At 40.2% G+C, this 15,550-nt stretch overlaps 2 protein-coding genes and 1 long non-coding RNA gene across 4 annotated transcripts in view; 2 read left to right on the top strand and 1 right to left on the bottom strand.

Annotated features, from left to right (window-relative positions):
- The first annotated feature begins 290 nt into the window (after nucleotides 1-290).
- Nucleotides 291-9,953, top strand: ptgis (prostaglandin I2 (prostacyclin) synthase). The gene is made up of 10 exons (XM_088423169.1): nucleotides 291-518; nucleotides 807-930; nucleotides 2,541-2,716; nucleotides 2,796-2,936; nucleotides 3,614-3,726; nucleotides 3,792-3,976; nucleotides 7,842-8,010; nucleotides 8,130-8,311; nucleotides 9,120-9,271; nucleotides 9,601-9,953. The coding sequence occupies exons 1-10, from the start codon at nucleotides 448-450 to the stop codon at nucleotides 9,749-9,751; spliced, it is 1,464 nt and encodes a 487-aa protein (XP_088279295.1). The 5' UTR covers nucleotides 291-447; the 3' UTR covers nucleotides 9,752-9,953.
- LOC148419277 (uncharacterized) lies at nucleotides 499-8,152 on the bottom strand. The gene is made up of 4 exons (XR_015866586.1): nucleotides 7,893-8,152; nucleotides 5,302-5,442; nucleotides 2,453-2,948; nucleotides 499-1,261 (listed from the first exon to the last, which is right to left on the bottom strand). It is a non-coding gene; the product is annotated as an uncharacterized LOC148419277 (long non-coding RNA).
- A 1,068-nt stretch (nucleotides 9,954-11,021) lies between the features above and the next one.
- The window catches only part of kcnb1 (potassium voltage-gated channel, Shab-related subfamily, member 1), a 37,960-nt gene continuing 33,431 nt past the window's right edge, over nucleotides 11,022-15,550 (top strand). Inside the window, exons 1-2 of one of the 2 annotated variants that reach the window (XM_088423166.1) lie at nucleotides 11,022-11,269; nucleotides 13,619-14,273. In XM_088423166.1, the coding sequence (XP_088279292.1) occupies nucleotides 13,698-14,273 (576 nt within the window). In that variant the 5' untranslated portion in view covers nucleotides 11,022-11,269; nucleotides 13,619-13,697. Of the gene's footprint in view, nucleotides 11,283-13,618; nucleotides 14,274-15,550 lie in introns of both variants that reach the window. The other variant, XM_088423167.1, reaches the window with a different exon arrangement.

The raw sequence follows: 15,550 nt of genomic DNA, 5'->3' as shown, positions 1-15,550 counted from the left end.
GGCTGGAAGTATGCATGTCCCAACATCAACCCTCGTGGACATGTAACTTGAAGCCAGTCGCCGTGATGTTGATGATGATGTCACTGCACTGCAAAAAGCGGGCGTAACAAACAAGAAATTCAAGTCAGGAATAGAGGATGACCGTATATTACTTAGTTGAAGTAAAATGATTTGCCTTTAAACGGGACAATTGATCCTTCTTTTCATTCCTCAAGAAGGCCTTAAAATGATAATGTTTCAAAGATTTCCACTCTGGCGTGTTAGTATTTCATGCTGCACTTTGTTGTCAAATTGTGTAAGACACGTCAGTATCTACAGCCACACCTTTCCACGCCTCCTGGCAAGAAAAAAAAAAAAGTCAGTTTGAGGACAGGCGCATATAAATTCAGTTAGCGCTGGCTATGGAGGACATTATCTCCGAAGAAGGACAAGTGTCACTTTACAGACATGCTATGGATGCTAATCCCACAGTTTATATGTGTGCTCATACTATTTTTTTTCTACTACACCCGCGGCAGGTAAGTCATTCATTCATTTAAGTGTATCATGTGCATACGTTTAGATTTAGGAACTTCTTGAACGGCTTATTACTTGCTGCAGCATAGGACAATATAGTGTATATGTTGCTTGTATTTTGTAGTATTAAAAAGGGCAAGTGGTAATCTGTATACGATGTGGAGATTAAAACACGTATATACTCGTTTGAGTTTTGCCAACATATGTCCTTTTAATTTGTGAAAAAAAAACAACAAAAAAACACTAATAATCTTGTCATCATGTCATGTGTGTGTTTTTGCTTGGTGCAGAAGAGAAAATGAGCCCCCTTTGGACAAAGGCGTCATCCCATGGTTGGGGCACGCACTGGAATTCCAAAAGGATGTCGCAAAGTTTTTGTCACGAATGAGAGAAAAGCATGGGGATGTGTTTACCGTAAGTAGAACTGCGGGGAAAATTCCTTTGGAGGAAAAAAGCGGTTTGCAATCCAACATAAGCAAAGAAGTTAGTTTCATGCATTTATACAAGCAACTTGGAATATTGTCACAATTTTTAATACAAAATAAAACCAATACCTCAATAAAACAATGGTATGGTATGTACTGTACATTGCGGCATTGCAAGGCTGTCAAAGTTAAAACCTTGACTTTGGAGAGGAATTTCAATGATATAAAGAGTGAAAGAAAATGGACTGTTAACTCAGTTCTACTTAGTTCCGGCATCAGCTGAGCTCCGCTAATTTTGCAACCAAACTTTGAGGAGTCACCTGCAGAAAGACAGAAAAAGGAAGTTTAGGGAGTTTCGCTTAAACAAATTGGTCGATTTCACATGGGGAACTTTCAAAGCAAAGTTAAAAAAAAAACAAAAAAAAAAAACAAACACTGCTGGAGTGTGGTGCTGAAGGGAAGTTTTGAGAAGAGTTTCAGTGAGAAGACCATGAGAAAAAAACGTCTGTTCCGATGAGTCAGAATAGTTTCTTTCAACACTTGTAATTTACAGGAAAAGAATCCTATTAAAGGATCAGACTGAGAAAGCAACAGTCTTTGAGATTAAATATTATTTTTATATGGTTCTTTTAAATTCATTCCAATGTTTTGCTCAAGTAGCTGCCTGTTCCAAGCTTTGTGGGAAGTACTTGTTCAAAATGTGATTCATTTTGTTTTGAAAACTAGTTTAAAAAGTTGTATGGCTTAAAATGATTCATTTTTTCCTACTAAAATTTATTAATTTGAGTAATATTCACAAATTGACAAATTTTAATTAGACTATACTGTACACATGCATGAAAAATAACTTACTTTATTATAATGAAAACATTTGAACCCTTAAAATCTGATTTTATAAGTGCATATCCCAAACAATACAAATTAATCAGTGAATAACTTTAAATTAAGTGTTTGGTCAAAACATCTTTTGTTTTGAAATTGGCTTTTTTTTTTCCAAAAACACTTTTTATAGAAAAAAAATATCTATATATCACATTTATTTTTTTAGTTATTTATTTTAAAAAACCTCTGCACCCAAAAAGAAAAAAGAAGAAGGTTCCCCTTCAAAGGCAAGTCACCTGTTTTCCGAGTTTGGTCAAGTATAGTTTGTAAGCTGAGCCATGATTGGCCGTTTCCTGAGCCATGAGGAATCGTAATGTCATGTTCAGTTAACAGCAAGTAGCAAAATGACCGCCCACTGGATTCTGCTGCTTAATTTATATTCCACTAACTGAATTATAATCAGAAAACCAAGTTTAGTCAAGTGAGGCAACATTGAGCATTTAAAAAAATATATATATTTTTTGCTTGACTTCCCCTTTTATCTTTTAATGACCAATGAAAGCAATTTTCATTCCTGAATGCCTGTAGACTTTGGTACTGGATATTGGGACAGAATGTAGCAGATGTTAAACAAATGTACACACCCAGTACCACAAATTATAAGAACAATGAAAAAAAAAATGCTTTACCTGTTGCATAACCGGCTTCCTTTTTGAGGTCATTCTTAATTTTCTGTAATCAGAACAATCTCATTTGAAACCAACAACGTGCTTTCAGGTCTGCATCGCGGGCCATTACGTAACTGTGCTGTTAGATCCGCACTCTTTCGATGATGTGCTTCAAGACAACGGCCACCTGGACTCGAGCGGCAGCAGACAGCGGCTCATCAAAAGAGTTTTCGGCCTGCAGCCGCCAGGCGCGACGCCGGAAGCGGAGAGGATGTTTTTGGAAACGTGAGCTCTGATTCACGCGAATGGAATTAGAGAAGTTGTAATTGTACGCTGTGATTCACGTCTCGTGTTTGGCCCGTAGACATTTTGAAGGCGAGGATCTGTCGGAGATGAATCGTTCAATGAACGCCCATCTTCAGGAGCTGCTGTTAAGTGATGCATCCAGCCAATCAGAGTGGAGACAAGAGGGACTTTTCAACCTATGTTACAGCCTCCTCTTCAGGTACCCTCGCTTCTAGATACAAACATACAAACAAAATTATACACGCCAATGATTACTGTTTTGGCATGTCTTAAACATACACAATGGAACAATACTCACATGCATATATTCTTTATCCTCCGTCAAAAAAATGACAAATGTTTTGAGGGGCAGCGTTACATTTTGTTTTCGCATGTGTGATTGCTGCTTATCAAAATGTTCAGGAACGTTTGCTGTAGCATCGGTTCCATATTTTCAGTATTTGATGCTGTAATTTAATTACAATATAGTAATTTAAATTTAATGGCAATGAGGTAGTTCTGTCTTAAGCTTTTATTGTTTGACTTGATTGAACTTTCACTTTTCTGTACAGTCCGTGAATGCCATCTAGAGGTCGTTGGCTTTTTTTTTTTAAACCTGTGAATCTCTGTCATATTTAGGCATGACAAAGATAGTGTCATGATGTTCCTTCAAGTACACTCAGGGGTACTAGTACCCCCATTTGAGAACCACTACCTTAAAAAAAACAAACCAAAGAAAACACATTTTGTGACTTGCTGTGGACTGAAAATGACATCGCATCTGGTCAAGGCTCAGGAACACAAAAACGTGAGCCGTGGAGGTAGTGGCGTTCATAAAAATACATGTTCATGCCGTATGAAGTGAGATTGTGCTATTGTGGTTGTTATTGCACATAGAGCTGGCTACCTTACGATGTTCGACAACAAACAGGAAGTCGCCACAGTCTACAGAGAATTCCATAAGTTTGACGACCTTCTTTCCAAAATGGCTCGATGTTCACTCAAAAGAGGTGAGCTTCGGTGAGATTACGATGTAACTTTGCATCGGTGGCCTGACGTTGAATGTTTGTGACAGGTGAGAGAAAGACAGCCCACGCTTCACGGGAACGACTTTGGGAGCTGCTTTCTTCAAATAACAAACTTGGCGAGGAGGCCGAGTGGCAATCATGGCAGAGGAGCTACCAGCACTTCCTCCAGGAGGAAGGAGTGGATGCTGAGATGCAGAAGAGGGCTCTTTTGCTGCAGCTGTGGATCACACAGGTGAGTGGACCACGAACTGCATGTAAAAAAGTTCACACACCCCTGTTTAAATGTTATTAACCCTTGGGAAAATTCTGAAACATCTTGGGTTTTTGATGTTTGATGCGTGATATCACAGGAAAAGCATACAAAAAACCTCACTCGAGGCTAAAATATTGCAATGCTTGTAAATGAGAGGTTGAGAGGTACACGTCAAATTTAGCCCATGTCAGGCTCATTTACTGCCATTCAAAATTGGAAATATCGTTAATATTGGATATATTACAAACCTGATATTTTATCATGTATTTCCCATGATTTTTGATTATGGTCAATGCACAATCATTTATAAACAGATTACATTCCACAATGTTTTTTTTTTTTATACTCTTTGCTGTTGTTGCTTTCTCCACCTCATAGGAAAATTGTCAAATCACAGTATTATTACCCTGAAAACCAACCCAAAAAATGGTGGAAAGCAAAAGAAAATAACTACAGGCAAATGCAGTCTTTGTGTTGTGCTTCCGTTATCTGGTTGAAAGGCATTTGAACATGCCAGCTCTATTGCTGGGTATCCACTGAGAAGGATCAGAAGATTAAAGCGCTTAGATGACATAGAGGGAAGTTAATCTGCCTGTAGATTACTTTTCATCAGTCAGCTAATATCGATTATTTTGTTTCACAACATCCTTCTTCACTGTTTATCCAGTTCAGGGTCAGCGGAAAGTTGGAGCTGTACATCCTGGATATTTGCCAGTCAATCCCAGGGCCGATAATAAAACAAAATGAAAATAAATCATGCTGGAAAATTCAACAACTCACCACGCCTAAACTGTTAGTGAGAATCCAGTGACGTTTAGCAAACAAAACAAGAAAAAAGGCCGGGCCAGAAGATTCCTTGACGGCGGTTGGTATAAGAACCTGCCTGGACCTGTTGTTCATTCAGTAGACTTTGCATCTTTTTTTTTTTTTTTGACCGCATGATGACACACCCAGTCGTTTTATGAGTGCACAAGCACGGTGAAGTACATATCAACATTAATTTAGTGCGTGTATTAGACCTTTTTCCTCGAATTTAATTTTGACGCATTATTTTTGTACAAGCTAGCGTGTACAATTTTACTATTAGCACATCAAAGAATAAAGGACATCAAGGTTAGTGAGTGCATACTTGTCCTTATATAGTGTGCGTAGAATTCCTTACTACTTTATATTACCAGTAGATGGCAATAATAACCTTCAATTGTGCACGCGTCTGCTGCTGCAGCGCACATTCCCGACCATCACTGAAACCTTAGCGGAACAATGAGATGTGCAATGTTGAGGAAAGACCCTTAGTAAGTCACCTGCTGACTGTGGGGGCTCTGGCGTGCTCTGTAGATCAGAGGGAAGACCATTAGTCAGTCCTCCTGCTTGTTTGTTTGTGCTCCATCATGTCTGCTGGGATTCCCGCAGCACACAGTCTGGCATGGAAAGTGGAGCAATCCCTGCAGAGAAGAGAGAGGAATTAGCAGGGAAGATATAGAAAGGTGTTGTGAAATGTGTCACATGCAAGGCGAAGCGAAGGTGTGCACGGGACTTGAATAGCCGCCTCGTCGAATTGCGCAAAGAAAAAGGCACCGGGTGATGTCAGCTCTCCACTTGCGTACAATCAATCGTATTGACTGAAACAAATAAGCGCTGAAATGGATTTAACTCGGGCCTTTTTCTTTTGAGGGAAAGCGCCCACGCACAAACGCACACGAACCTGGCTGGGACACGCGATCATTGATAAACACTTTTGATTCCTAAAGCGGTGAATTATTTATGAACATGCGTTTTCATCATAATAATAAATATTTCAGCGATGAACACAGGCAGTCGAGGTCAGAGCTTCTCTCTTTTGCTTGTCTTTTCAGAAAAGGAGACTCCCCTCAAAAAGCGTGGACCGCTCACTTTGCACCCCCCCCCCACCTGCCAAAAAGCCTAAACTTACTTATATAAATATGAAATAAGAAATAAAATCTCAATCTCTGTTGGAAGTACTTTCCAATTCCTCCTCTTTGGAAAGGATAGTCCAAGACAAGATCACTTGATGAACCATCAGATTGTAGTTGAATAGTACAAAAAAAGTTTAAAAACAAACAAATACAAGTAGTGACTTAAATATCCTATTTGCTCAGAGTAATATACAAATAAACATAAATGCAATTGCTAGAGTTTGGTTTGAAGTCATGTGAATGGGTTTTTGCCATATCTTCTTGTCCGCATATTGCCATATAGGGGAGTAAAGTTTATGGCTGTGGTTACCAGGGAAACAACATCGTTAACAGCAGCTAGCTTAAGAAGTGAGAAGCAGTTGGGATTTTTTTAGTATGGTTAAACAGCCAAGGAGGACCCCTCCAGAGTCAGCAGTTTCCGGTGTGGTTAAAAAAAAAAATAGCCACTAAAAAAAAAAAAAAAAAAAAGACAGTGCTGTTTTGAAGTAAAATTTATGTATATGTCTGAATATTGGAATGTTATACCTTTCTGTCCTTTTGGTGCTGTGTGGGACAACATCACTCTGTCTCAAGTTGCCAAGGAAATAATTTGGTTTTCTTGCGTTTTTGTTTTTAACTGAGCTTGGGTGTTGAATTCTGCCTAGCATCAAAACAGCAAGAATCCACAATTCCTTGTTGATTTGCCTGTGTGATTGTTAAAATTCATTTTCATTCTTGCAGCTTAGCACAACATGTTGAAAAAGAAAAAAAGCACACCCAGCATTAAAAGAAACTAGCTTACCTCAGTAGATGTTGTTACATTTGAAACACAAGTAGAATAAATGTGAAGGTTGTGTCCTTTATGGAGAAGATTGCCGTAACAGCTCCGGGCCAGCTATGGCATACAGCTCATCATGAAAAAACATGACCTAATCATCTTGAATAAAAATTACCCATCACAACATGAATAAAAAAAAAAAAAACAACAACAACAGGTCACCCTTTGCCACGCTCTTCGTCCCATCAAAATTCCTTTAATGCCAGTGCTGGTGTGACCAGATAGTCATCACCTGGGGATTTAACAAGACAAGGGGGACAAAGTGGTGCAGCTTGTGCCCATTTGGCCTAGCTGTCATTGCTCGGATGTGCAGAGGTAAAAAAGACTCGGAGCTATTAGCGTCTGACAGGATCAGGTGTGTCTCGTTCAGAGGTTGACGGGAACGTGTGCGTGATTGGTCTCGTTGCTTTTGGTCACCAGAAACGTCATTAGTTACACATATCTTTTACAAGGAAAATTATGATCTGTTTTGGTTTTCCATTTTTGTGTGGCGCACCTAATGCAGTGCTTTCTCAATTTTTTGCAAACCTCCCCCAGAAAGAAAAAAAAAACCACGGTGACTATAAATAAGCTCATTATCTGTAAAAAAACGATATAATTATACTTTCAAGTTGTATTATTTTAAACATTAACACAGTGCTTCTCAATAAAATCTTGCCAAGCCCCCCCCCAGGAAAGAGAAAACACCCCCCCTCACACTCGGCACACTGACTATAAGTAAGATTATTATCTATACCTAAACCTGTATCCCTTTTGATATCAACAAAAGAAAAAAGCAATATAAATCAACTTTCAACAACTGTAAATTTTTTTCCGCATTAATATGGGTTACAACTTAGTTTAAAACAGAAAAAAATAACCAAATGCATGAAATTCGATTGCAATTCTATTGCACATGTCAAAAACAAAGCCTTTTCCCCGAGGTAATCCACGCCCCCCAGGCATCATCTCTTTGAGAAGGACTGACCTAATAATGAATTGTCCATAAAAAGTACGCCTTGGAGCAAGGTCGCCTTCAAGCCCCTTGAATCCACAATTCCCAAGATATGAATACCTAAGATGTTTTTTTTTTCTTCTTCTTTTCATCTAGTGTAATGCTGGACCAGCAGCCTTTTGGCTCCTCGGCTTCCTGCTAACTCACCCCGAGGCCATGAAGGCGGTCCGGTCAGAGATGAAAGGCCTTCCTCTGGAGGACAGCTCCTCTCAGCACTCCCCAAACATGGCCCGAGTGAAGAACTCACACGATACACCCGTCTTAGGTACGTGGAGACGTCAGTCCACCTACACCCGAATGGAAAGTGATACATTCAGCTAGACGGCCATTTTTATCTTTGCAAGCGTTTACTTTTCAAGTCAGCTCACTCTATCCGCCCTACAGACAGCGTTCTGAAAGAGACCCTGCGACTTACTGCCGCTGCGATGATCAACAGGGACGTGGTGCGAGACAAGGTCCTGCAAATGGCCAATGGGCAAGAGTACCACCTCAGAAAGGGGGACAAAGTCTGTCTCTTTCCCTTTCTGAGCCCACAAATGGACCCGCAGATACACCCAGAACCGCAGGTAATATGTGCTAAGATGACATTGCGTGCTTTCAATGGGAATAATATTTTCTTCTTTTTATTTTCTACATTGTTGTCAATGCGCCTCTTCTAGTCCAAACACGGCCTTCTGATTGATATTGTGTTTGTGGATCGTAAACTGTGCGGCAAAATTCACCTAATTTTAACCATTTAAGGGGCGGCCATTTTGCCACTTGCTGTTGACTGAAAGCACAACATTCATGATTTCATTGTTGGTCAGTTGAGGTTCACAAGTTGAGTCGTGATTGGTTGTTACCAAGCGCAAAATGGCTGCCCTTAGAAATGGATAAAAATGGGTAGCTAATCATTCTATTTAATCTCCTGAGGGAAAAAAAAAACTATTATTCAGTACTCATCAACTGAAGTAATTCACTACTTTATCACCTTTCCTAAAGGAGCAAACGCTTAAAAGATTCCAAAGGAAAACTTGAATAAGTACATGGGATTGAAGGCTTGGACATTTAAAATATGTCGTTGGGATTGAATGAGTTAACATCAACACATTTAGAGAGCAAGCAACTATATTTGGTTACTCAAGTGGGTGTAAATAGCTCCTGCAGCTCACCATATGATAAAGCCCAAAACCGCATTTTATTATGAAATAATATGAAACCTATATATAAACTGTTTGTCTGCAATATATGTATCCATAATAACACAATTGGAGTAAAAATAACATTTCTAAGAAACATAATTAAAGTGACATACTGTGTACACGACACATACTAAAGTTAAAGTTACTACTACTATTACAACTACTTAAAATGAACTTGTTTTTTTTGTGACAGAATTTCAAGTACGACCGTTTCTTAAATGAACACCTGACAGCCAGGATTAATTTCTACAAGGACGGCAAAAGGTTGAAGTACTTCACCATGCCCTGGGGTGCAGGACGCAATATGTGCGTGGGAAAAGACTTTGCAGTGACAACCATTAAAAAGTGAGTGTTTTAAGTTGCCTATCTCTGTCATGTACTGTACGCGGAGCGTATTAGGCCGGGGGATGATGTACAGTATAGCCGGCATCAAAGCTTGTCATGCGGTTTCATCCGATTTAACGGCTCACAATCTTTTGCTGAGAATCACTTCAGTGCAATTCTTCAGTAATTCCTTCTATTTTGTAATTAAGGGAATGGGGGCAGGGGGGGCAATGATGATAACAGGAGCTTTTATGTATCGGTCATTAATTCTAGTCACATGATATATTTTCATGGAGCATATTGAACATGAAAGAGTGTATGCTTGGTGTTTAACATCATGTGCGTTACAGATTTGTGCTCTTGATGCTGACCCACCTGGATCTGGAATTGTGTGACCCCGAAGCTCAAATGCCACCCGTCGACGTAAGCCGCTACGGTTTTGGGGTGCTCCAGCCAGAGGGAGAGCTGCTAGTCCGCTACAGACTAAAGAGGGTTTCATAAATTAATTTAGTCAGTGTAATTTATGTGTGTATATTTATTTATTTTTTAACTTTTTTGTAGATATTAATTATGTTGCTATATGACTTCAAATACATTGTTAAAAAGTGAAATACAAGCTGCATTTTTGGTTAAATACGCAATCTCTATTATGAAAACAGAAGTATCACAATGCTAAAATAAAGTTGAAATAATTTTCCTCATAGTATTGTATTTGATTTGGTGATTCTTTTACATAATACGACAGAGTACGAATGTACCAGTGGTTCTCCTTCCACATTGTCACAAGCCCAGCATGATGTCAGCGTTTTTCTATCCTCTGATTTGTTGGTTAGAGCAAAAGATGGTGGAACCAACTTTGACTGGCAAATTAGCCATCTGCATACATTGGCCCTTGTGCGATATTTTGTTTATTTTTGGGTAATTTTCTTCCACGTCGTTCTCGCAGTATTTTAGCCAATGGCTGATAGTGTGATAATTAAGCGATCTAACCGTTTTGTACTTTGACATGTTGTTGCTACCTGGGTGGAATTTCAGCTCCCTAGTGACTTCTTTCAGTGCTGCTCCTTTGAGGTGAAACGCATTTGACGTAAAGATCGAAAGATTGGACAAAACGCCCCACAAATGATATTTGATAGTTTGCATTTTTATGACTATGATATATTTTTCTCATAATTTTAAAAACTTTTTGTCAAATGATGATTGACATCTACAATTGACAAAACTTTGGAAACACCAGTGAAATTGTCTCAAATGCATCAAAGTCAAGAAATTCAACATATTTACTTTTGAAACTGAACAGAGCTCTGAACTGAAAATCATTCCAATTTGTTTCGATGAACAGTTTTTTTGTTCCCCAAATATTCCTTCATTATTTCAATGACTTCTTAATCTACAATTTGATTTTTTAAATGATGAAATACCACTGAAATCGAGGGTGTTTTCAAATGTCTGATTATTGTCAAACACTTGAAGAAATATAATAATCAATCAATCAATCAATCAATCAATCAATCAAAATAACGTTTGGAAGGATACGTTCATGTTGATCTTCTCAAACGCATTGTCTGAACGTTACTTTGTGCCACCATCGCCACCAACCACACACGAACACGAACCCGCGGTGCGTTCAGGTGTCAGTGTGAGGTTCAGAAAGAGTTAACTCCGATGTGCTGTGGAAAGAGACCCGTGCGAGAAGACCTCCTCCATCTCCTCCTCCTCCCCCTCCCCTTCCTCCTCCTCCTGCCGCTGCCGTTGCGGCGCACTGGGAGCACTGGTCCGATTCCGAATGACCACCTCCTCGATACTTGTTGATCTCGTAGCCGGGTCGCATGCTGCGGGGCGAGAAATGCGGCGCAGCGACGCGTGCGGAGCTCGCTAGACGCGTGTGACATGTCGGAGGCTGAGGAAGGTGGGATTGGACGGCAACGCAGCCTGGTTCCAGTAGATCAGTGACGGCGGCTCCTTTTATTTTTGGGCTCCATCTCCGTATCTGCTGGAGGCCAGCAACAGCAACAACAAGTCAGTCACTACGGTACTGCCACGATTATGTGCATTATTACCAAAGCTTATATCGCGATAACATGAGATACATTGCTGGGCTCGGCAATGCGCCAAATGGAGCGCAAGCGTATCGTAGACTACCTGGATCTACACGTTTGACACCATGAAACATCATCATGCTAATTAAACGCCGTTTTGGCTTCTATGGAAGCCAACAAGGCTGCTTTACAAGAAAACGAAATCATTATCGTCCTCGGAGTGTGCGCATTTGCTGTAGCATCGCAAACTGTCATGCGTGTGAGAATGACGCGCAAGTGTGTGAAAGTTTATGTGACAGTGACAAACGATCGCATTTGCAAGGCCGGAAGCACTTTCCAAAGGCTCGAAAAAAAATGAATTAAAAGCAATAAAAAAAACAGCATTGAAATGCAAGGCGAGTCCGGTCTCCGAAGCGTCAGCTCTCGAAGGAAATAAACAAAAACAACAGCATGTAAATGCATGGGTAATGGAAATGGACAAGGGAGGTTCAGCACTGGACAGCTCCGTCGCGCGTCCCCACCCACGCCGCGTGACAAAGATTCAATGGCTCACAAACAATTACAGAAGATACCATCAAGAAAGACGAAGCTGTTTTCCCTCCAGGGCTGCCATGTATGCAGCACATTTAGCAGATTTATTGCCGCGGATTCTATTATTTCTCTCCTGGGTACAGTTTTGATGGAGGGTCAAATTGATGTACGATTGGGCAAGAACTTTTATTTAACCGAGGTGACATTTTGTGTGGACACCTGTGCGATATAACGGGAGTCGGATTAGTAAATTCTGCCCTTGCAACGATCATAACACTCAATGTGACACTAATTTGTGATCTTTTTATTCTGGTTATAAAGGCATGCCATGATAATGCCGTTATCTTTCAATTTTATAAATAAATTAAAAGCTTTCCATATTCTTGCAGTTTAAACCATCATATGCTGCATTTGGAAACGATTTATATTTAGGTGACTGTTTTATTGTTCACTCTGTAGAGTAAAAAAAAAAAAAAATCCATGAGGCAAAGACACTCTGTAAATTCCGCCAACGACCATGACTAAACTTAACGTCTCCCCAATGTACACTAACCCATGCTATCATAAATGCACACCATGCATGGCGCCTTGAATGGTGTCATAACATGTAAAAGCCAGTCAAAAATGCCCCTGGGCTTCCACAAAATAAATTACATTTTTTGTACTAAGTATGAGTGAGACTCAGCAGACAAGTTTCACATATGCATTTTACAAAAATGCTCATCTATATTTAGTGAAGAGACTGTGGCTGAAACGGTGACAAAGATTCTCAAAATATCCACACTCTTTCCTTGATTCCCTTTGTTGCAGCAAATTGATACTTCCTTGAAAATCTCAACATGTTTTTGTTGTTCAATTACAACTAATCAACTAAAGCGTACATAATATGTTCTGTGTGTATATTTTCTTGTTGCAATGTGTTGGTAGATATGCAGTAGTCATTTTGTGTGCAGCAGGTTTAATATAACTCATTGCAACTCTGCTTACCTTTTGGTTTTGATCGGCAGCCGCATCTCTAAGAGACGATGGTGTTTCTGCATGATTATGTTTTAGCACCATAGTAGTTTCACTATGGCTGCATTAGTTCTGTAAATTCTGTGCGGTATTTTGACAATTTTTGGGTCATTTTGATCCACATCATTCTTGGAGTATTTTAGCCAAGGGATGGCACAATCCTGGTAGTGTGATAATTAAGTGATCGTGCCATGTTGAACTTTGACATGTTGTCAACATTTGGGTGAAATTTCAGCTCCCTAGTGTCTTCTTTCAATGCTTTTCCTTTGATGTGAAATGCCTTTGATGTAAGGAATCAAACGATTGGATGAAATACCTCATAAGGGTTAAAACTGATCCTAGATTGATCTTCTATCACAAAGTTGTGTTTTTTAACATCTTGGGGTATGTGAAGGCACTTCAGGGCATGCAAGAAATTTTGACTGGGTTTCTACAAATATGAATATTTTTTTAATGCCCTGAGGGCAACTGTTCTTTTCTCTTTTCAAAATAAGAACAAATTAATTGGAACATGAAGCAACTTGTTGCAACATTGTTATACTGAATACTTTGCGAAATGTTGCATGCTTTTATTTTGTAAAATTTTATAGGGATGAGCAGTGTGTTTAATGGTGCAATTTTCCAGAAATAATAATGGTATTTTAAGGTGCAGGATAAAATGTACCCAGAGAGTCAACTACAAATACATGAATTAAATCAGACACCAAAGGCACATCACTGTGTTTTGACTATCGTGACAACCGGCGCACACACCAATTACCTTGACTTATTTGTTCTCTTTTAGAGACAATAATGACAGAAATCCGGATCAAGCGGACTCCATAGTGGTGGGCGCTCACCCGCTTCCCAGTTGTCAGGTTATCATGGAGAAGTCCTTGGCGGAGTTCAACAAGGTGGGCTCGCAGTCCACGTCGTCGCTGCCGCCCGAGCCGGTGGACATCGTCCGCAGCAAGACATGCTTCCGGAGGGTCCGCCTCAACGTGGGGGGCCTCCCGCACGAGGTCCTGTGGCGAACGCTGGACAGGCTCCCGCGGACGCGTCTGGGCAAGCTGCAAGACTGCAGCAGCCACGAGTCCCTGATGGAGGTGTGCGACGACTACAACCTGGACGAGAACGAGTACTTTTTCGACCGCCACCCCGGCGCCTTCACCTCCATCCTCAACTTTTACCGCACCGGAAAGTTGCACATGATGGAGGAGATGTGCGCCCTGTCCTTCAGCCAGGAACTGGACTACTGGGGCATCGACGAGATCTACCTGGAGTCCTGCTGCCAGGCGAGGTACCACCAGAAGAAGGAGCAGATGAACGAGGAGCTCAAGAGGGAAGCGGATAATCTAAAGGACAGGGAGGGGGAAGAATTCGACAACACGTGCTGCGCGGAGAAACGCAAGAAATTGTGGGACCTCCTGGAGAAGCCCAGCTCGTCTGTAGCCGCAAAGGTAATGATCACGCATGCATGTGTGCGATTAAATACCGGTACTTTGATGTCTTGTGATGTGATAGAGGAACAAAAGGTCAACTCAAAAGATCTTTTCCAGGGCAATGTTACCTGCTAGTCTAAAATCGGCATTCTGAAGAATTTTGTGTTTGTGGAATATGGCTCAAGCTGCAACAATTCACCTGTTTTTATTCATATCAGGGGGCAGCCTTTGTACCATTTGACTGAAAATAACTGGCTCAGGTGAGTCGGACCACAATGAAAATACGAAAAAACAAAAATGGGAAACGATTGACCAAAAAGCAAAACACAGCGAGAGAGAGAGGAAAAAAATACAATTGTAGGTCTGTAGATAATGAATAAGGCTCAGAATATTTTTTTCATAATTATTCTTTTTGAGTGATTCAAGGGGACTCATTTAAATGTGCTCCATTTTTCTGTGGTCAGTTATTATATTTTTATGTAACAATGGCAGGTTTACTCTTTATTTTGATTCATTGACAACCACTAGAAGCTTGGCATTGCTCTCTTTTCTCTTTTTTTCTTCTCTTTGAGTTTTACTGTACATTTCTTTCGGGAGAATTAATCAACATCTTAAAGTAAACACAGGTTTGCTCTTTTTAATGAACACCACAGACTTTTAGTCATTTACAGTACTGTTATGTCCATGGAAATTCTGGATTTTTGACCAGGTGTGAAGCTAAAGGATTGAACAGTTCAGGTGCCTCAACATGTGCCCGCAAAGACATTAAAAACTATTTTAACTCATAGAAGAAAACGTTTACCATGTGAGACATGAACAAATCTCCAAAACAAAAAAGCCACCTCCATTATGTTGATATCTTGACTGAGCAATTTAGTATGTGCTGCTAATCAGGAATACTACAGAATAATGCTAATCTGTCTACCCAACGGAACACCATGCAGCTCTGCTTACCTTTTGGCTTTGATCTGATAGAGGCATTCCACTCATGAGAGACCGTGAATGTGAATTGGGTATGATAGCGCTTGCACATGATGACGTTTCAAATAGCGCGGTCAGGTGTTGCTTAAAAGTGGCTCTGAATATTCATCAATCCAGACTGATCATTCCAATGGGGAAATTTGATGGGGAGAGCTGAAGTTGATCTGGGACAAGAGTGGAGAGCAGTTTATTTTTTGAAACGATGACATTTCACACAGGATAACACGGCAATCACCACAGTTGCCCACCCAGTGCGCATACAAGTATTCAAATATCTATTTTATACACTATTTAAGTACATTTATGCAGTATTG

Source organism: Hippichthys cyanospilos, chromosome 9 (genome assembly GCF_059441005.1).
Source record: "Hippichthys cyanospilos isolate Australia breed blue-spotted pipefish chromosome 9, RoL_Hcya_1.0, whole genome shotgun sequence".
Classification (NCBI taxonomy): Eukaryota; Metazoa; Chordata; class Actinopteri; order Syngnathiformes; family Syngnathidae; genus Hippichthys; species Hippichthys cyanospilos.
Note: the sequence above shows the minus strand (reverse complement) of the source record. Positions and strands in the feature narration are given on the sequence as shown.

Coding starts and splice junctions, on each gene's coding strand:
- ptgis (XM_088423169.1), top strand. CDS start 448: ATGCTATGGATGCTAATCCCACAGTTTATATGTGTGCTCATACTATTT. Junction 931..2,540: donor AGCATGGGGATGTGTTTACC/GTAAGTAGAACT, acceptor ACGTGCTTTCAG/GTCTGCATCGCGGGCCATTA. Junction 3,977..7,841: donor TGCAGCTGTGGATCACACAG/GTGAGTGGACCA, acceptor CTTTTCATCTAG/TGTAATGCTGGACCAGCAGC.